Source organism: Phodopus roborovskii, unplaced genomic scaffold (assembly GCF_943737965.1).
Source record: "Phodopus roborovskii unplaced genomic scaffold, PHOROB, whole genome shotgun sequence".
Lineage (NCBI taxonomy): Eukaryota > Metazoa > Chordata > Mammalia > Rodentia > Cricetidae > Phodopus > Phodopus roborovskii.
Genome location: NW_026126619.1, coordinates 3963371 through 3984870, shown reverse-complemented (window position 1 = coordinate 3984870; position 21500 = coordinate 3963371). Strand labels below are relative to the sequence as shown.

At 37.2% G+C, this 21500-nt stretch overlaps 1 protein-coding gene across 1 annotated transcript in view; it reads right to left on the bottom strand.

Annotated features, from left to right (window-relative positions):
- Ppfia2 (PTPRF interacting protein alpha 2) overlaps positions 1 to 21500 on the bottom strand; it is a 372354-nt gene that overhangs the window by 30521 nt on the left and 320333 nt on the right. The window contains exons 23-24 of the mRNA XM_051206391.1: positions 4176 to 4257; positions 1207 to 1407 (exon numbers count right to left, since the gene is read on the bottom strand). Of these exons, the coding sequence (XP_051062348.1) occupies positions 1207 to 1407; positions 4176 to 4257 (283 nt within the window). The remainder of the gene's footprint in view (positions 1 to 1206; positions 1408 to 4175; positions 4258 to 21500) is intronic.

Genomic DNA, 21500 nt, shown 5'->3' with positions numbered 1-21500 from the left:
CTGTATTGAGGAAATAACTAAAATATAATTATAGAATAAGTCTTTGAAACCTTACCATGTGGTGATATTTTGTTTGTGCTCTAACAAATAAAGCTTTCCTGAAGGTTAGACGGCAGTGCTAGCCACTAGTTAACCACAGAGGCCAGGCAGTGGTGGCACACACCTTTAATCCCAACACTAGGGAGGTGGAGACAGGATGTGATAAGGCTGGGCAGAGAGAGGAGTATAAGGCAGGAGACAGGAGCTCGGCCATTCAGTTTTAGGATTCGGCAGAGCTAAGAAGTCTCTCTAGTCGGTGCTCCTTTGCTTCTCCGATCTTTCTACTTGACTCTGGGATTTTATTGATGAGACTAATTAGGATCACACTTCATTACCATGCTCTGCCTTTAGAATCAAGTATACTGGGAGTGTGTAGGTAAATAAGATAGAACCTAAGGCCATCTTAAAAACACACTCAAGTCTGTTTTGTGCCTGAAAGCTGCAATAAAGCAATACCACTTTCCCCCATCAATTTTATTTTATTCTCTCATATTTCCTTATGTTGTATAAGATGGGGGCTGAAGAAATCTAGTTAACACAAGGGATAACACATCTATCCGCAAGAGCTTATTAAATAGTAGAATAAAATATCATTTGAGAGTACTTCTTGATGATTATATACTTGTTAGGAATGCCTTTTTTCAGTGTATCATTTTATACTTATAGATTATGGATACCATTATAAAAGGAATTACAAATGGGGCAAATTTTGTAGAGTAGCATTCCAATTTGTATTTATAAAACATCAAATCATATACAGTTTTTAAAAGGAAATTCTCTACACGTAATATATTAAACAGTGCATCCCTCAGAAACCTGTGTTGCTTAGGAATAATCCCAAGCAGATGCCAGACTTCAATAAAAGGAAAAGGAGATTCCTAGAAGTAGAAAGCTTTGAGATCTTTCAGCTTGGGAGGAGAGTGTAAATCCTCCTTTAAACGCTAGCTCCTAAGTCCATCTTCATTGCAGCTTTCAAGTCTGATGGAAATCAGAGTTCTTCGATTGAAAACCTATCCAAAGGAGCAGCAGCGAGGTTAATAAGAGCAAGCTGTATCTCTTTACAATAACTCTCGCTGACACCAAAATGAGAGCTGTCACGTTGTGCTCTCTGCGTTTAGGCTGCTATGATGTCAACCTCCGGGCAAGGAGGGGTGCACAGGGACTCACAGTGCGTGATGTCGGAGGAGCTGAAGGACTCGTGAGGGAAACCATCTCCTGGATGGCCAGTCTGAGCTTCAAGCGATGCAGGGGGTTGCTGATTCCAATCTCCCTTTGGATTTCAGTGTCCGACAGTGCAGACATGATGGCACCACTTTTCACATTGGCTCTGCATGCCGCCACATACCAAGCAGGCATTCCCAACCAGAGCTGTTGTGTTGGAAGAAAAACAAAAAACAAACAAACAAAAAAAAAAAAACAAGAACAAAAAAACAAACAAACAAACAAACAAAAGCAGAGTTTAGAATAATCTTAGTTATCATCATCTGTGATGGTTGAATCTTCAGTACGACTTGACTGGATTTTAGAATTTTCCATGAAACACACCCTTGGGAGTGTCTGTGAAGAAATTACCAGAAAAGTGTAACTGAGCAAGACAGATTACCCTGAATGTGGGTAGAACCACCTATGGGAGGCAGTTTCGGAATGAATAAAAACCAGTAAGTCAGTTGAACATTAGCATTTTCTTTCTCTGCTTCCTGGCTGGTGGTGGATTGGACCAGCTGCTTTGCAGTCTTACTGTCACACTAATGTCTGTTCTGGCCTCCCTGCCTTTCTTTCTATAAATGATTGAATATCAAATGTGAGCCCAAAGAAGTCCTTCCTTTCTTTTAGCCTTTTTTGTTAGTTATATTTCTCGTGTCAACAGGAAAACTAGTACATCATTTAATTTAGGAATTCAAGATTATTTTCACAAATAGAAATTTCTTTGTGGTCAACAATTCCATAAGATAAATGTTATTATTTTTAACTAGAGAGATAGATATATAAAGACTGAGGATATGTTGCAAACAACAATTAGGTAGTAAATTTTTGAATTGCTAATCTTCTGATTTTCATCAAAGCAGGAACCTTAGCCAAAACAAAATTCCTCTGAAGTACTTACATCCAACCCGTAAAACTCATGAGATAATCTATATTTGTTTGGAATAACTTGTAATCCAGAAGTAGATTAAATGATGCAGTCATCTATATTTCTATATATCCTACAACATAATAAATCTATAATGGGAAAGAGACCAGAAACAGAATGCCAAATCTGAATCAGTTTAGCTTTAGTTGTGGCTGAGATCAAACACAGGATATAAAGGTATCATATAGTTATTGTATGGCCCATACTGAGTTCCAGAAGGGTAAAATGGTAAAAATGGTATTAGCCTTATATTGACAAAGACACTAGAGGTTACAGATATTTGGCCATTTCTCTTGGTTAATAAACTAAAACTCTTCAAGATCTCTCTATCTTCCCTCATCCCTCATGATTCCCTAGCCATCTTCTGAGACATTTGAATTTCCACGCTGGTTAACATTACACAAAATGTTGCCAATCCACTGTTACAAATGTCACCTGTGATGAGACACTGAAGAGCTTTTGATGTAGATAAATGGCATGGAGGGGAGTAGCCTGCCTCCCACAGGACATTCTTTATAGACTGTGCACACCAGGAGGAGGGAGGGGAGGTAAATGTTAAGGGCTCCCATTCACTGTCTCAGCATGCTTGCTCATCTTGTTTATTCTGCTTTGTGATTTGAGTCACATTAAGAAACACATTAGGAGCAACTTCAGCACCCAGGATAGGTCTAATTAGCTCTGACTTCCCTGGTTGACATTTCCCAGCACTTTAGTATTTGTAAATCTGTTTTGTTTTTGTTTTTTTTAATTTATCCCTTGCCCAAATAAAAATGAACCCTCTGTCAAACCATAGCTCATCTGAACAAAGAATCCCTGTCATTGCTAAGGTGTGATTTCTTAAACCTTTCCTCTAGTACTCCAGGTTATTTTGTTCTTTGTTTGTTTGTTTGTTTGTTTGTTTGTTTTTGACATAGTAACTTAAATGATAGGTTTGAAGAGGTAACTTCATAATTAATTACTTTGAAAGAATATAACAAAAGCAAAACTCAGGTTTATTTCAATCAGTCCAAGAATAAAAGAAAACCTAAAAAGTCATATCTGTCTAAGTGAACATTTCAAAAGAAAAATTAGCTTTAGTTTTTCTTATTTGATATTTACTTATCTCTGAATATGATATGATGATAATGTTCTTACTTTGGAACCCTAAATTGTTTCAATGAATGCTATTGCCTTGGCCAAGCAAGAAAGAATTCTCAGTGTTTTCTCCTGACATCAGCTATCCTAGGGGATGGGCTAGACCACCTAGGGGAAGGGAATGCAAAGGTCAGACAATACTAGTGGTGTTCAACATGGAGGTAACCTGGGGTTAAATATGCCTTTCTCTCCCTAGCAGAGTGCTGTCCTCCATCATGGTCAAAGAATGCTTTATTTTCCACAGTACTGCAGTGAAGAGGAAACACTGAATGCTATTCTTGTTACATCAAGCAAAATTTAATAAATACATCAATTAATAAACTAATAGTTTACTAATAACTAATAAAGTAACCAGAATGCTTATGTGATTTAGACTAAGGAGGAAACACTGGTCTTGATTTTCACCTTGTGCACAAGTCTCTAAATCTGGCTGAACAGTAGCCATTTTAGGAACGAATTATAAACAAATGAAGAACATTCCAGATAATTCATAAGCATTTTGTCCAGTGTGAAAGGAAGTTGTTTTTAATTCTTCTCTTTCTCTGATAACAATGATGGACAGGAACTGATATTTCCTCAAAACCCTCAAAACATGGCAGTAATTATTTATTCTCCTATTCTAGTACACATGAAGAGTACAGATTATTGGGCTGCTTCTGTTTACACCCTTGCATATTTTGTCCTATCCCAGTGCAAGAAAGAATCCATGCTATCTCAATGGTCACAAGTCTATACATATGTATGTGTTTCCATAATGAGAAGTTAGATGATACAAGAAAGCTGTGGTTACCGAAACTGGTCTTTATCTGTCTCCAAATAATCAAAGTAGCAATGATTGATTTAAGCCAAATCTTTGGCTTGCTTTGCTTACCTCTAGCCAGGCGACCACCGTGGGTCCATCCCACTGGGCAAAAGGTAATCCTTTTCTACGAGCTTCTTCAAGGAGTTCATGCCTGAAGTACAGCAAAGATTACTAGTTAGTTAATATGGAAGAAGATGCCTGTGGTTGTTTATAAACCACCAATAAGCCCTTGCAAGGGTTTAACGAGGGGTGACACAGAGTGATAGAATTCCTTCTTCTTTTGAATCACATGTGGAATTCAGTGAGGGAAACATTTATATTGAACAATAATTGTCTCCAACATTTATTATCAAGATTTGAACCCTTGTTAATCAACTAAGATGAACTGGGTTATCAACTAATATCACTTCTGTTTAGCAAAAGAACAGCGTACATGTTCATATGTAATCATGCATTCTGAGTTCTAAATTTGACTTTTGCACCTGCCCTTCTCCCACCTCTTTATTCTCTTTGTGGCAGAGGCAAAACATGTTGAGACACAAGACACATTTGGTGCTTCTATTCCCGCTATCGTGCCGTTTACTTTGAGCATGACCTCTGAGCAAATGTTCTGTTTTAGAAGTTAGTTCCTCGTCTCAGTTGTTTTGAGCATCTCCACAAAAACTAATGAATTTGATCCCTTGACTATATAGAAACTTTTGCCTCGAGCTATTGCTGATACATGTTTGAAATACAACTTACACTATCCTACAAAGAATGTATATTAAGATAAAAGTGAATAGCCGTGAAGGATGATACATCAAGCCAAGAAGAGAAGCTAGGAGCTCTGAAGTTTGTGGCACATAGGACAAAATGCATACTCTTAAGGCAAGAACAAAACACCCTCCATCTGGTGTCTATAGTTTGTCTTCTAAATGAATGGACTATTCTGGAATCCTGCAAGCCCCCAAGCTCCCACACATGCTCCTACAGCTATTCTATCTCTTACCCGATCCCTGCTCTTTTGACTTCTCAAAGACAGCTGAAACCCATGTCACATTTGACAGCTACACAAACATTAGTTGGTTTCCTTCACGAGGAAGCAGCATACAGTTTATAATTCAACGGAGACTTTAATTTCTAATCACTACTATTTATTAATGAAAGGATAATACATTAGTGAAAGTTATTGCTTCTTTCTGGTAGCAATGTTCTTTACACACACGGGTATGACAACATTGCCTCCTAAGAATTTAGAATTAGCATCTGTTAAGTTTCAATCCCAGGACAAACAGCTGAGGTACTAATTTAAAAATAATCAAAGCGTGTCTTGGCCAGCTGGTTCTCCAGGTATCCCTCAGCCCCTACTTGTTAGTGGGTGTGGATCACAGCATAACCGCATCTTCTACCCTGAACTTTCTAGACCAGGGGCTGGGCTGCCCTTCCCTCAGTTGCTATTATCTATATAATCCAGACACTTTGGTCTCCTACCTCTTTCTCGTATCTTTGGCCTCCTGGCTGCTGTACCTGGTTTCTCTCTGTATCTTCTCTCTCCCCTTCTCCCCATATGGTCTCCCATATAACCATAATAAAGCATTTCCTCCAACATACCTAGAAGTCATGTCCTTTCCTTTTTATTTCTTTTATTTAACACCCATGTTGAATATAGTAATTTGTTATTGAAAAAGTGGAATCGATTTGCATGAATATATTTATGTACCTCTGTATGCATAACCTTACATGCAAATAATAAAAGCACAGTATAAAAATTATATTATTTCTAATGTATATCTTTCACACTAACAAATATATTGTGGGCATCATATATGAACTCTCAAACAAAACATGGTTATTTCCCATTACAAATTAATTAGCTGCATAGTATGGAAGAGTCATATATCAAAATATGTAAGAGAAGGCCTTTGGATACAAGTGGTTTGTGTTTCTAATAGACATAATAGAATATACAAAATCCTTATATGGGACAAAGGAAAAAAAAAACTAAGGCTATATTAACTTAAAAGATACATAAGTTAATTGCTGTTTGAGTTAAGGAGACAGCAAAAGTAAGTTCTGTATGTAAACTATTCAGCAGCTGGGATGTGTACAGAGGAAGAAATGCCCTAAATCCACAGTGGAAAGTCCAAACATTTTCAAATGTAGCTTTCTATCCCATCACCCAAGTCCCTTGGGCTTCACAGTGACACTCAGCTGAAAGTGTCTCCAGTAACTTGGTCTCCCTCTGACAGATGTATTTATAGAAGTAGGGCAAGGTATCAAATGTGCAAGCATTCTGTATTGTTCACATGCTACAAGCTGAGACTTATGCTTGGTGACTTAAATGGACATATGAAAGTGGGCTTCCAAGAGATTCCGCGTTAGACACTGCAAATGCATGAAATTTCCCAATATGTATTTGGCACACAAATAGATGCTTCGACTAATGGATGCATAGCCCGATCCTAATGGTTTTGCTCATCAATCACTGTTTTGCTTGATAATAGAATGCTTGTGGTTTTAGTGGTTTTATAGTAGTTTTGGTGTCTTTGAATAGCAAGTAGGAGATGTATGAGGAAAACACGATAAGAGGTTATACGCAACGGCAGGCTTAGCATGCAGTGTGTGTGTGTGTGTGTGTGTGTGTGTGTGTGTGTGTGTGTGTGTGTGTGTGTGTGAAGAGTTAGGGAAGTCCTCAGGAGAACAAAATCATTATAGGTGTCACAGCATATCCAGTATTGAGGGAAATACACCCAGGTCTACAATCTGAGTGACATCATATGGGGAGAAACACACAGACTTGTATAAATGCCATTATTCATTTACTGAATGAGAAAGGAATGCCAATAGCCTAAAATGATTCTGTTATTGTAGGAAGTGAAAGATGTGAATGCCAGAAAGTATTTTTAAAAGTTAGAATGCTTCACCCCTAACTGGCTCCCTAATGAATGATGCAATTTCAAGTGTGGGGATCCTATCAAAACTTAGGTTTTACACTGTCACTTTTTTTCCCATCACTCCCTCCATGGCTAGTCGATCTTACCACATTCCCACATCTCACCTTACCATACTCTTCCCGCCCCCTCCCCTCTCTCTTCCGGCCTCCTCAGGCTGTTTCTAAGCCCACTGTCTTCTGTTGTTCTCACTCACAGCCCTGAAATCTGTGACCTGCCCATAGGTCCTGAAGCCAAGAGGACTGCTATTTCCACATGCGGTGCTGCTTACAAATCTATTTTATATTTACAAGAAAGCCACCCATAGAAAATATATTTTTAAAATAATTGTGAATGTTATATGGGCGTGTGTGTGTGTGTGTGTGTGTGTGTGTGTGTGTGTTTATGCATAGGCATGCATATACACTCATGCTTACACCTGTGTCTTGGTACTGGGGATGAAACCCAGGTCCCTGTATATGCTCTAACTCAATCACATCTCCAGTCCCTTCACTACTTCCTGTTTTCGGCTTTTTGTTGTTGTTGTTTTTATTTTGTTTTGTTTAGTCTTGTTTAGATTGGTTTTGTCTTGTTTTGTTTTGTGTCAGAGAGTCTCACTCTGTAGACCAGGTTGGCCTATAAGTAACTGACTTTGAAATTCAGACTTACTGCAATTCCCCTGGCCCCACATTCCAAGAACTCCGAGTGGACTACCGAACCAACGGAGGCATATTATTTTTTCCTTATTTTACTGTGGATTGTTTTGTGTTTTGTTCTGTTTTGTTGGGGACAGGGTTTCCCTGTATAACCACAACTACCTGGAATTTTGTATGAAGTCTAGGCTAGCCTTTACTTTGTAGCAATCCTTTGGCTTCCCCTGCAGTAACTAGGATTAAAGGTCTATGCCAGCATGCCCCACTGCCAAGGCTGAATTGGATGTCTAAATACCTTTTGATTTAGTGAGTCTTCAGTAAATTGTGTTCCATGTTTTAATTTTACTTATGTGGGTTTTTTTATAGTCCAAGGACAATGTTTAAATTTTTGTGTCTGAAATTGAGCAAAAATGTATTGTGTCTTGTCTCCCTTTGACTTCTTATTCCCCTTGGAATACTGCTGGTTCTAACTGAATCCAAGAATTTGTTCTAATTTGGGGTCACTGTTAAAAACCTAGTTATAATGCTAGCCAGTGTGCTGAGTATTTCTATTCTCTTTATGAATAGAAATAATGATATGATTGTATGGGAACTTAGGGAGCAATCTGGTCCCTAAGAACTTGATTTTACTTAAATCACAACTCTCATAATATAATAGCATCAGGAAGATAACTCAAAGAACGGGACAAAGGGGCCTGATTCTGCCCTTGACATCAAATTGCTGAGGCTGAAGCCCAAGCAATGACCTTACTGTCATGAATTTGTGACTGTAGAGCTAACAGACTGGATTTGAATGTAGATTTATGATATGTAAGACTAATGCCAGACTTCCTTAATCCTAAGCCAAAGGGAAGTATCAGTTATGTGAAACTAAGTATCTGTGTATGCTGATTTGAAGAAATCAGTGCTGGAAAGGTGGCTTTGCAAGCTACAGCCTTTCCATACAGGGTTAAGAATCATTCTTGTTTTCCTTTCCTATCCTGAGAATATAATGCTTAATCATTTTTTTCCCCAAGGATCCCTTGCATGTCATTGTGGGTAAGAGCATGAATTTTAGTTCCCTGATTTAGAATATACTTTCAGGACATTGGATGAACTCTGTTCACAAGTAGGTAGCAGGCACAAACTTGTCATTACCTGCACGAAAACTCAAACAAGGAATGAACTAATTACAGAGGGAGCTTGTTCTGAATACACAAAACTTCCAATCTTCCTGCATTTTTAAGAGTTGTGTGAATGTACTTATAGCTTTCAGAGGTGGGGACTCTTGTCATTGGGGACAGATTTCTGTAATGCGGTATGACATGTTAATGAGGTCCAACCTGGGATATTAATCCAGGAATGTGTAATTTTATTATCCACATATAGAAGGAATTCTGTACTGCCCAGGGCTGGACATTAAACAAAGGTTAGGCACCTTTGAAATGAGCATATACCAAATTTTCTAGTATAAAGACCAAGAGTCAGGGCTGAGAAGATTGCCTGTCTGACCAGGTCATGCTCTGCTCTTCCAGACACCTGAGTTCAGTTCCTAGAAACAGTGCCATGTGGGTCACAAAATTCTCGATATCTGGCTCCAGGTGATCTGACCCCTCTGGCCATCGCAGGCACCCCCGGCCACACACATAATTTAAAAAAAAAATAATACATGTATAAATCTAAAGAAAAAAAGGAATATCTGTGAAATGTAAATTAAATCAGAGCCTCATCTAGACTAAATGATGGGCTACAAGTAATTTTCAACTTTAATTTTTTGTTGGTGTTGTTCAAGGGACATCAAATGGAAATGTCACTGCCCTCTCTTTAGATGGGGCATCTCACTTCAACCATTGCATTTGCGGACAGTTTGAACCTGTATCCAGTGGGGACTGTGGCCTCATTTCTAGCATCTGTGAGCTATAAGTCCTCTATCCTGACAACAAGCATGCCTCCCTGCCTTTTGCCATCATGCCACTAAGTTTGCTTTTTAAGACAGTGAGCTTACTTGCCAGCAGTCTCCACGTTTTCTTCCCTCCTCCCCCTTCCCTTTCCCTCTTTTCTCCTTTCTTCTCCTCTTCTCCCCTCCCCTGTGTCCCCATCTTCACCTCTTCTTTTATTTTGTTATTTTAGCTCACTTCTTTATATATATATATATATATATATATATATATATATATATATATATATGGTCATGGACTCCATGATATCACATATGACAGAAACCTAGTCCCAGTCATTTTTGTCCTCCTTCTTTTTATAGCTGTCATAGTATTACTTAATCCTTCCCCACTTCCCTTTTTAACATTTAACTGATTTGAGTAGCTTGTAAGTTGTTTTTGCCTTCTCTGTGGGCTTGGGAGCAGGGATATCGTAACCCCCCCCCCCATGGATAAGCAAGTTGGCTAGGCAATGAATCATCTGACTTCCATAGATCTCAGTATGCTACAGTCTGTTTGCAACATATAGAAAACAGTCAGCTGAATCTCTTATTTCAGAGATCATAGGTTTCAATGAGAAAGAAGCATAAATACAATGGTACGTTAAACAAACAAGCCAGGCATACGTTCCTGTGTTCTTAGCAATTTGGAACCTGATTTAGCAGTATGAGGCAAACCTGGGCTAATGGGCTGCAGGTTAGCCTGGGCTACATAGACCTTTTCTCAAAAAAAAAAAAATACAGGAAACAAAATAATCTGAGGCCATCTAATATGTGGCCAAGTAATTATTGCAAGGGTCCACTGGCTTTCCTCTGGTCTCTTGGGAAGTTCCCCATGAAGAGACATAAATTTACTAACAATATTGTATTGAAATGAGATTCTAAATGCATTTCAAGGAGAGGAAACACAAATGTTTCCAATGAAATGAGTGGAATTAGATGGTTGGGCAACAAAGAAATTGAGAAAGACCATCAACATCTGGGTTATCTTGAAGAATGGGGTGAGGTAGATGAAAATGGAGACAGTTGAGATTAAGTGGAGGTTATGAGCCCGAGGCTTCTGTACCTAACATATTCTGAGTGCAAAGTGAAGCAACTGGAAGCTGCAATCACAGGAATATAGCATGATGTATACACCTAAAAGGCCATTCTGGCTACTGACAGTACAATGGACTTGAAACAGACCAGCTCTCCTGTAAACAATGGCAATAACTCAGCTGTGGGATGTGACAGTTTCAATGATGAGAAGTTACCAGGACAGGGGCTCAGCAATGTGATACATAATCAGTAACCCTTAACCGAGTGACCAAATGCCGCCCAGATTTTCTTCATATTAGCTACACATGTTTTAGCTACTTATTAATCTCTTTATAAATAATTTAATGTCATGCTTACATACAGTTATGGATTACGATCAGTATGAGTTATGAAAATGTAACAATTCTCCTAAGACCGTCTAATAGCCAATAGATGTTTAGCCATACTAATTCCTTTCTCAATGTCCTCTTGTTTTTCCAATGTAATTCATTTTATGAATCACTATCAGATCAAACCCCTTAAACAAGAAACATTTATCAAGTTAGCACAGAGCTCAGATTTTTGCAATAACTCTTCACTGGCTACTGGAACACATTTCCCTAGTAGTATCAGGTTCCATTCTTTTGTCTCTCCCAATAGGATATAACTATTCTCTCCAGTTAACTTTCAGTTTGGAATTGCCTTGTTCCAGTCCTTCCATCCCAACCTTCCTCATCCTTGAGGCTATTCTTAACTCTTGGCAAGATTCTACTGTGGGTGAATAAGCTTGGGCTCTGGTAATCTCTGATCACCAGGACATAAGCCCAGCCTCATTGGCTTTTATATGCCCCATTGTTAACAGACAGAAAGATAAACAGAATGTCTGATTCTATTATGACTTGTTTACTGTGGTTATCCTGTGAGTGAATAAATACTACCAAGTTTATGGGAATGATAAACTATTTCCTAATAATCTTTCTTTGAAATACCTGTCTTTGTTTGGGAGCACATTCCACATGGAGGGATACTCCCTTAGCCTAGAGGCAGGAGGAAGGGCCTAGTCCCTACTCCAAATGACTTGACAGATTTTGATGATCCCTCCTGGAAAGCACCACTCTTCTTGTGGAGTGTGGGGGGGATGGGATAGGAGGAGGGTTGGGGGGGCATGGGAGGGAGGAAAGGTGGGAGGGAGGGAGAGGGAACTGGGATCGATATGTAAAATAAGATAAAATAATAATAATTAAAAATAAAAACCAAAGCAAATTAATTAATTAATTAATTTAAAAAAGAAATAGCTGTCTTTGGGGAAAAATATATTAGAAAGGCAAAACTTGAATGATTAGTGTTTGTATTTACATCTCTGAAAAGTAAAACTCAGTATTTGCTCAGGAAGTCATAGATGACGGGGTTGGTAATACCTCCTTCCATATTTTTCTCAATGTGTCATTGAAGAGAGACTTTGTCCTCAGACCACTGTCCAGAGAACTATTTTAGGTCCATCAGTTTGAGACATGACTATGTAGATATGACACAGTACTATTTTTTCCGCCTCTGAGTTGGCCTTTTCTTTCACCTCCCATTGAATGCCTGCCAATCTCCCCTTCCTGATTTCTACCGCATCTTCCTTTAGTTTTCACCTGCATCATGCTTTTTCTCTCAGTCTTTAATTGGCCTCTCTCCTCAGGCTACTTCCAGAAAGTCTGCCTAGGAGGGAGATTTTAGCAGAGTGAGGGAGAGCTTGTTCCCTGAAATGAGGTGGCCTGGGCTTGATTCTTTCCCTGTTGTGGCTCAGGGTAGAGTGAAATGGACAAATGAGCCTACCTCAAAGGTAGACATTTTCATGAGGAAACACGGAGATGTGAAAACTTCAGTGGCTCACAGAAAGGAAGCAGGCAAGGCATACTTCCAGTTCCTAATCATTGCCAAAATGGACAGGGACCAGCCCTAATTTACCTTTCCAAAAGTCTTCTCTAACGTCTAACCCAAGTTGAAAACTTCGTTTCATAAAAAGTTTTTGCATTACGAAAACATGTTCCTGAAAGTTTAATTCTTTCAATATCTATTATCAAGAATTACCCCAGTACACAGACACACACACTTACACACAGAGACAAACAGACAGACACACACACACACAGACAACAATAAGAACAATTATAGTAAAAGAAACTATAGATTTGAATGAGAATAGAGGAGTGTTGGAGGAGTTGAAGGGGAAAAGGAGGAAATGCTGTGATTATATTATAAATATATAATTTTTAAAAAGAATATTATTCATCGGGTCCATACTGTCTATCCTTCTCCTTCTCAGTGAATGATCAAATATGAGCCATTATACAAATGCCTCGTACTAATTCATTTACTCATGAATAATACTTTTACTTTGCTAAGGAACTTATTTCTGTACACCACTTTCAATCATAACTCAAACTCATCCATCAGCAACAATGTATGGTTTATCCTTTGCATTAGAATTCCAGGGCCTCTCCCAAATAAACTCATTATTTTATGTATTAACACAATGTGAATAAACTTTAGCCAATTTGCTGATGTTTAAGATATCATTTGATTTGTGTATATAAAATGTATTATGTATGATAGAGGTTTGTCTAGCATTTTATCTCATTATCAGTGTGCAACTTCATATTCTTACAGGGCATACGATAAAAGTTTGAAAGGACAAAGGTTTTGAGTGTACATAAAGTAAGCACCATGTCTCACAAGATAAGAGATAACATGCATTCACCATTTACTAATGCCTTATTTAGCCTACATGCAAATGAGCATATTTATGTACATATGAATTAACTTAATCTCCACAGTAATTCACTAGGATAAGTATTGACACACACACAGATATGGACACTAATGAGTAGAGGCTACTTGGAACTAGAACAATTGAGAAGAAAAGCTAAAACTGAAAACCCAACAGCTGGGTCACAAAATCTGAAAGTTTTAATAACTAAAAAAGAAGGGTAATTGCATTTTTCTCATTGTGAATAGAACTGAAAAGACACAATCCAAGATTTCTTTACTTGTGGCTCATGTATTTATATAGTGAAATGGTATTTCCATCCTTACTCTCATGCATGACGAGCTATCTCTATACATCACGGAAGAAAGTGTGCCTTATTTTTACAACCTACTGGGTTCTCTATGTTGGCCAGAGGATGACAGATAAAGATTACATTCAGAAATGGAAGCAATGAACTTGCTGTTACAGTTGCAGTGATTATGGATCTGTTAGCGTCATCTTCTAGTCAAAAAGCAAGTCTTGAGAGCTAGTGGTACAGTTTACCTCATTGCAAGTATTTAGTTAAAACTAGAAGAAATAAAAATGCAGCTTGAGAAAATTAAGTGATCTGACATTTGAATCACCAGCTTTTAACTTCTCAGGACTGTGTTTTCCCTAGAAAATGTTAGTAGGAAGTGTCCATATGATATACTCTTTCCAAAGTTCAACTGAAGAATAAACTTACTGTATATAAGCATCAGGTTACAGGACCTGATGCTTGGAGGCAGAAGTAGGAAGATTATCATTTGGATGTCAGCGGAAGTGAAGGTGGGATGTATACCTCTATTATTAAGGGATTTGAATTTGTTGATAAATTCTACGGATGTCATACTAACACGAGGAGCTAGCTAGAATTCTTGTATGCAAATGTGGATAATATATGGTGCCACCTAATTTGTGAAACATCTGCAAGTTGATGGCGTATGTCTTCATTAACATAACTATTCTGAACATAAATATGTCAAAATTCCAATCATATGCTTCAGAACACTGATTACTTAAATATATAGCTAGCTTCATAAATTTAAGTTTCAAATTCTACGTTCAAAATTTTGATTTTTAAAGTACAGCATACAAGAATATTATGTGTGTGGAAGTGTGTGTAGGTGTCTGATTACTGGGCATTTTCATGCTCAGGGAAAGTGGAAAAAAACTATGACATTTAAATAAATTTTATATAGCCTCCAAAGACACTTATAAGGCTGCTTCTGAAATAAATAGATTACATAAAGCTCTGAATTAATTCATATTTAAACTCTCTCTTTTCTTCTAGAAGCTGTGGAACTAGTCTCAGGGAAGGAGTTTATTAGTGAATTTGAGTTGGGATTTACATAATTTCTACTCTCAATTTATTTTGAATTTGATCATTTTTGAAACCATTAAAAAGGAGTAAACACACAAACACAGGCTGTGATTAAGGAATACAATTGACCACGCTGGCTTTGCAAGCTAGAGGGACTTGTATTACTTCCCATTAACTGGTTTCCTTTCTTTTTCTTGACACCATGGTCCAAACTCCCCACTCACGCACTTCCTGATGGTAATTGAGGATTTACTGGAAAGGGTTGGTAATGCTCCAAGTTGTATTGATACCACTTAGATTGCTTCTGTGCTTCATTTAATTTTGAGGCCTCTTTTGATCAGCTTGGAAGCATTCAGTTTCCATGCTCCTGAGGTTATATGTATCACTAATTCCCTTACTGGGCACAGAGTTGTATTAGTGAGCACAGAGTGGCCTCCAAGGGTACATAGCAAGCAAGTGGGACTCAAGGTTGCGATTTTCAAATCCCACATCTTAGTCTCATCACCCTTAGCTGTCATCTTTGCTATCTATCTGAACCCCCAACACACACACACACACACACTCTCTTTGCTGCCTTCTGCTCTTTATTTAGTGATTCTACTAATGAAGTAATTTTGACACTTTGCTATGCACAAGCCCAAAGACATTTGGGACAGCTGGAAGTTCAATGGGAATGAGAACCAGTATGCCAGTTCGTTACAATAATGGCAGTGAGTCAATCATTCTTCTTCTTCTTGTTGCTATTGTTTTCTAGTATTGCATTCAAAATGGGTTAGGAAGTTAATTCTCATTTCTTGCAATTCTTTTCCTTCAGGAATGTTGAAATAATGGAAGGGCAATAGGCAAAATGTGCATGGTGACACTGAATGCTGCTGGAAAGATCAATGTTGTAGGAGACCTTACAGTAGCCATCAGGCTAACCGCCAGTCAAGAGTCATCCTTCACGTGCACTAGTGTGTTCCTTAATATCGCATATTATAAAACTAAAACAATTAGTGAACTGTTTTTATGTAAAGAATACATAAAAAGTACTAAACAACAATGGGATAGGGGCTCTTCTCTTTCACCCTGTGCTTATTCCTTTGAGGCAAGTTCTCCCAAGGAGCCGGGGCTTGCACTTGTGCAGACAGGGCTAGAAGCTAGCAAGTCGCCATGATCCTCCTGCTCTAGTCTTCGCTGCATGTGTTGTAGGCATTGGCAGGACATCCAGCCTTGGGTTCTAGGGTCTGAACTCTTCTCTTCATGACTGGTAACAAGCATTGTTAACTACTGAGATTTCTCTCTAGCCTGCCATTGTGTTTATGGAGGGGGGGTGCGAAATCTGCCTTAACTGAACAGTAATATCTTTTACCAAATAAAATGCTTTCATGAACTTACCATATTGATTATACTGCAAAATCCTATACCAATATAAATGTTTTATAAATGTTGTATATATTTTGTCTGACTTTTACTTTAAAGCCCCGTTTTGTGAATGGACAATATACCCTAATCTTATTTCTAAGAAGAGGGTTTTATTTTATTCACTTTTCATTTTTTTTCTAATTTTTAATATATTTTGAAATAAAAATGTAATTCCTTTTCCTTCAACCAACCCCTCTTTTGTAACTCTCCTTTGCTGTCTCTGAAAGACATGGCTTTCTTTAACTGTTGTTACACAAATTCGGACTCACTATCCCTCAATGCCCTCATACCTATGCATATGTTTTAACATTTCTAAATATAAAAATGCAACCTACTCAATCAATGCATTACTTGTATATACATTTATGTATACATACATAAGATGCATATATACATATATGATTTCAGGGCTGATCACTTGGCCTTTGATAACCAACTGGTCTGTTGTGCCCGACTATTCATCCTTTTCTCAACATTTATTATTTGCCTATAATTCATTGTCTAGCAGTGGACACTTTCACGGTCCCCCATTTCCAGGAGAGAAGGAAATTAAATTTGAAATTGTTACTTGAGAAATATGAATCTTGAACCATTAAAAATAACCACCCATGTAAGAAACGGTGGGAAATACATACATTCGGCTAAAATCTGGGCTACCTTGACCATTTTAAATGCCTTGTTAAGGACATGAAGCATTTAAATCTTTCTAGCTAAGTTTGCTATAAAAACTGACAAAGGAGTTCATCTTCTGAATATAATTTGAAGAACACACCCGCATGCCTTAGATAAGTACATTTTCAGACAAGCAGTGCAAATGGACGAAGCTCATTTTGAAAGCATGACTTGAGCCTCATGAAGCTCCCATTAATTCCTGCAGAAAGACTCAAGAGATAGGATAGTCAAGTCTGCTGAGTCACTTTGTATGCATCTCATAGAACCAAACAATAATGGTGTCGGAAAGGCCAATGTGATTCAAATATAAACATTTCTCTGAACCAATGATTCATTTTTCTGTGTATAAAGAGTGCACACTGTAGGTTTTGTTTTAGGTCAGAGGCAGTGCAGCTTGTGTTACAACTGAAAGTAGAAATACTAAAGATAAAAAAGAAAAAGAAAAAAAAAGATGGTGCTGAAAGTCAAAGTCAACATGTTCAGCAGCCGTTGTGAGTCAACTTACCCCGATGTGCTTTTCATGAGATGGAGAAGGATGGATGGAAAAGAAAAGCACACAAATGTTAATGGATACATTTCAATCCAAAGAAAGCCATGGAGTAAAACAGTAGCATTATTTCAGATGTGAGAAATCTCATGTGAGAACAATACAGTGCCTTAGAAATCATTTCAGTAGTGGTAGGTACTGTTTTTATTCCACCATGATACACAAACCATGTCTAAAAGTCTGGTTAGGCTGAAGGCACGTCTGACAGTTGACCAGTAAGTCTGTATTTAGTATGAGCCACTCTGAAACATGCAGGACCAGATTTTCTTAGCCTCTGGTACATCCCAGGAGGAAAGCTAAGAACATTCTTTACTTGGGGGCACATCTGTTTCTGTCATGTTATAAATAGGAAAAATATGTTACTGAATAGCCTACAGCCTTTTGAGACTACTGTTAAAGCTCAAGAGAAATTACAAAGCAGAAAGTCACACCTTAAGTAGAGAAGGCATTCATTGGAGGGTCAGGATAAATGGGTCCCAACATTCATATGTGTTGTAACAAAATTGCTAAAAATGTGTGAGCTTCATTCCAGGTGCCAAATTTTTATTCTAACATGTGCCACTGTAATAAGAACTGAAGGAAGTGTAAAACAACTTAATTTTCTGTTGCCTTGTTATAGCATATATATATATATATATATATATATGCGCTATAACATCTTAAATCTCTGCCTACTATATGGATATATGGATTTTAATGGGAAACTTCGTTGCTTGAACAGCGACTTATAAATGTTGCTTATAAAATGTATAAACTGGGTGATTTATCAATATCTGAGTCATCACAAAACCAAAATCATTGAAATTTATCTTTGAACTCAGCCACTTACTCCCTGGATGTAGTAGAGGCATTCAGAAAATTTGGAAGTTAAATAATCCAACAAAAAGTCATGAGAATAATATTTCAAAAATTCTACACAAACAATAGAACAATAATTCTTAGCAAATGAAATCATTACTACAACTCATAAACTATATACGGTATATAACACAATATGAGGCAGAAATTCTTGATTCAGAAATTAAGCGAAGTAAAGCATTTCCTTTTATATTGCAAAACTACCATAAAGAAAAGCTTGATGTGTAGTAAACACTCTGCACATGCCTCATCTGATAGCATTCATTCAGAGAAACCAGGGGGGACTTTGAGAAAATGCATATTCTTTGGCCTCAACTCCAGAACAGCTACAGCAAGCTCCTTAGGTTTTCTTACACACCAAACAAAACTTAAATGTCTGAAAGTTGGCAAATACAACCACCTAAGTAACAATATTTTTATTTCAAATCATACATGAAAAAATAAGTTATGACCTAAAAGAGATAGCTTTATACATGGTAAATGGACTTTTTACCAACATACATGTGTGCTGCTATCATGAACTTTGAAAAAAGACATAAGGCAATTTCTAAGCCTTCCAGGAAAGCTGCCCAGTGCATCTGGAATGAGGTGTGACCATGAGCAAAGGAATCTCCATCACCCTGACTGCAACTGATTCTTCACTTTCCAATAACACAAGTTGATTAAATTTGTACACAGTGAAACATTAATAATCCTCAAGCCTTCATGCTTTCTTTGTCATGCTTTTAAAAATTACGGGTTGTAAAATAAAAACCTTTGAAATATAAAATATAATATAATTATTAAAATAAATATGAAACAAATTTTGAAGTGGAGTCCATAGCACTAAAATTTTGTTTTACCAATATAATTGTTTGATTTCTAATCAATATCATGAATGTTCTTCTCTTTCATTGCTAATGAATTCTTAGTTGATATTCTTACTTCAGAATATCAAGTATTTAAACTCAGAAATATATTATGCAAAGCCTAAAATGTATAGAAAAAATTATTCAAAGATTGTGTGATAATAGTTTAATTTGGATGCAATATGTATTACTAGAAAAATTCATCTTCTATATAAGGTGTTTATTTTAAAAAATGCATTTCACTCTTTCCTACTTTCTTATATTTGTTTACATTAAGTTGTAAACATTATTATTTTAATATCTATCCTAATTTGTCAGTGTCATGATGACAGGAATAGAAATTTTTTAAGAATAGGCTTTCTTCAGTTAAGGACCATGGAATGTAACAGTCAAAGAAAAACCAAATCTATTGTCGCTTCATATATATATATATGTTTATATATATATGTTTATATATATGTATGTATATATGTATGTTTGTATGTGTGTGAATTTCTAAATACATGAATACAACCTGCCCAGTCTGTGTAATGAATGGCTCAGTCTAGACACTTCGTTCTCACTTATATTTGTTTTCAGATTGCTGTGGTCTTTCCCAAGGAAGACTGTTTTTCATGATATGTATTTATTAGTTGCCTGTAGTCCTTCGTTGAAGTCTTAAACTTCATGAGTCTCCCCCAACCGCATTAATATGTTTATTCTATTGTTCTTGTTCACATCAGGTATTGGAACCTAATGCTGGTGTGACCTCTCTTCCCTTTCTAGGAGATGTCTTCCCTTTCTTGGAGACTTCATGTGTGGAAGGAATGCAGTTTCTCCGTCAAAGACTCCATGGGATACCAATGTAATACATGCAAAATAAACACAATAATGCCTAGCCTTGCACACTGTTCACTGTGGTTGCTGGGTAGGCAGTTGATGCACATAAAACAGATACGGTCATGATGACAATAGAAAATATGCGGGATGAAATGAAGCAAAGGTATGTACACACAGTCATAACCAAAAATAAAGAAAGAAAGAAACACTGATGCTAAATATCTAGAAATCCATGAAGTCCAAGATGATAAGTAGAGAACAACGAGGCTAGTGAGATGACTGGAAACCTGGCAATGTGAGGCTAGGTAGGCTACTTGAAGACATTCGAAAATTATTTTGATATTCTAAGGAAGTACTGAGGGGTTTTGAACAACTCAGAGACATGACTAAGAAAAATTTCTTTATCTGAAACATGAAGAATGGTTTATACGAAGGCAATCTGGAACAAGAGAAACAGATATAATATGGGAATCTCAAGGGCTAGGAAGCAAATAATGTGGTCTAAAAGACCAAAAAGAATGTAACCAGCAAGACTTAGGATAATATCAGTAGAGTAGAAACTTTGGACAGGGAAGAATACGAACAAGGCAGAAGATAGAACTTGGGTTTTATAAACTGACTAGAAATCAATATCTGTGTTTCTACTTGATCCAAAGATTTCCTCTTCATCCAAACCCTGCTTCTAATCATGAATGCAGATATTCTGGAAATGCATTTTAAACACAGAGAAAATGCAAATAAGTTGGATTAAAAAAGAATCGAAATGTTCTTCTGAGTGTAGCTCATCTCAGAATTGACTCCAGAATATCAGAGCACGGGCAACATAAAGAACCTACAGTCTAATCTGTCAATGAAAAGTTAATTCACCTATTAAAATCCTACCCAGTACACATGATTACTTAGTCTGGGTTGATTATAAGCAAGGGTCCACACTCCCTCCCAGGTGGTCAGCACATTTTTCTCTAGTCTGTGATGACCAGTTACTGTCTTAGAATTGGCTCAACATCATCAACTTAATATTTTGGCTCTAGGTCTTATCAAAAGACCAGAGTAGGGCATATTTGATTTGTATGACAAAACCTGGGTTCTCATTCTACACATTTAAAATATTCCCTATTCTTTTTACTGGGATTTGAAAACATGCCTTGGTGTTTTCCAGAGCTTTGTACAAGGCCCTGTTACAATCTGGTTAGTGCCTAGAATTTTGACCCTTCATCGCTTGTGTAGAATGTAAAATTCTTTATTAGGTGTTGTTCACTTGCTTAATTTACAAAAGCCATTCTCCTATCCCTGGGGACTTGCAAATGTATATGTGCCTGCACATATTTATAATAGCCCTGTAGTTAATATCAGGATTATGGAAAGATCCCTATTGAAATTTATGAATGTTGGATGAAACTATAAAGCTCATAGGAAGACTTTATCAAAAATCTAAGGTGTATCTTCTTTTACATAGTTTGCCAAAAATATGTTCTTATTTTAGCCACTCATGACAGCACCTTGCACTCATTTCATATTTCATCAGTAATCTTCACATCACTTGTTTGGCTCCTTTTGTCACAAAAGTCATTGGTTTTAACATGGAAGAATAAGTTTGAGACAAGAGCATTTGGTTGCTTTCACGCTGGGTGACTTTTATCATTCTCTTCAAAGAC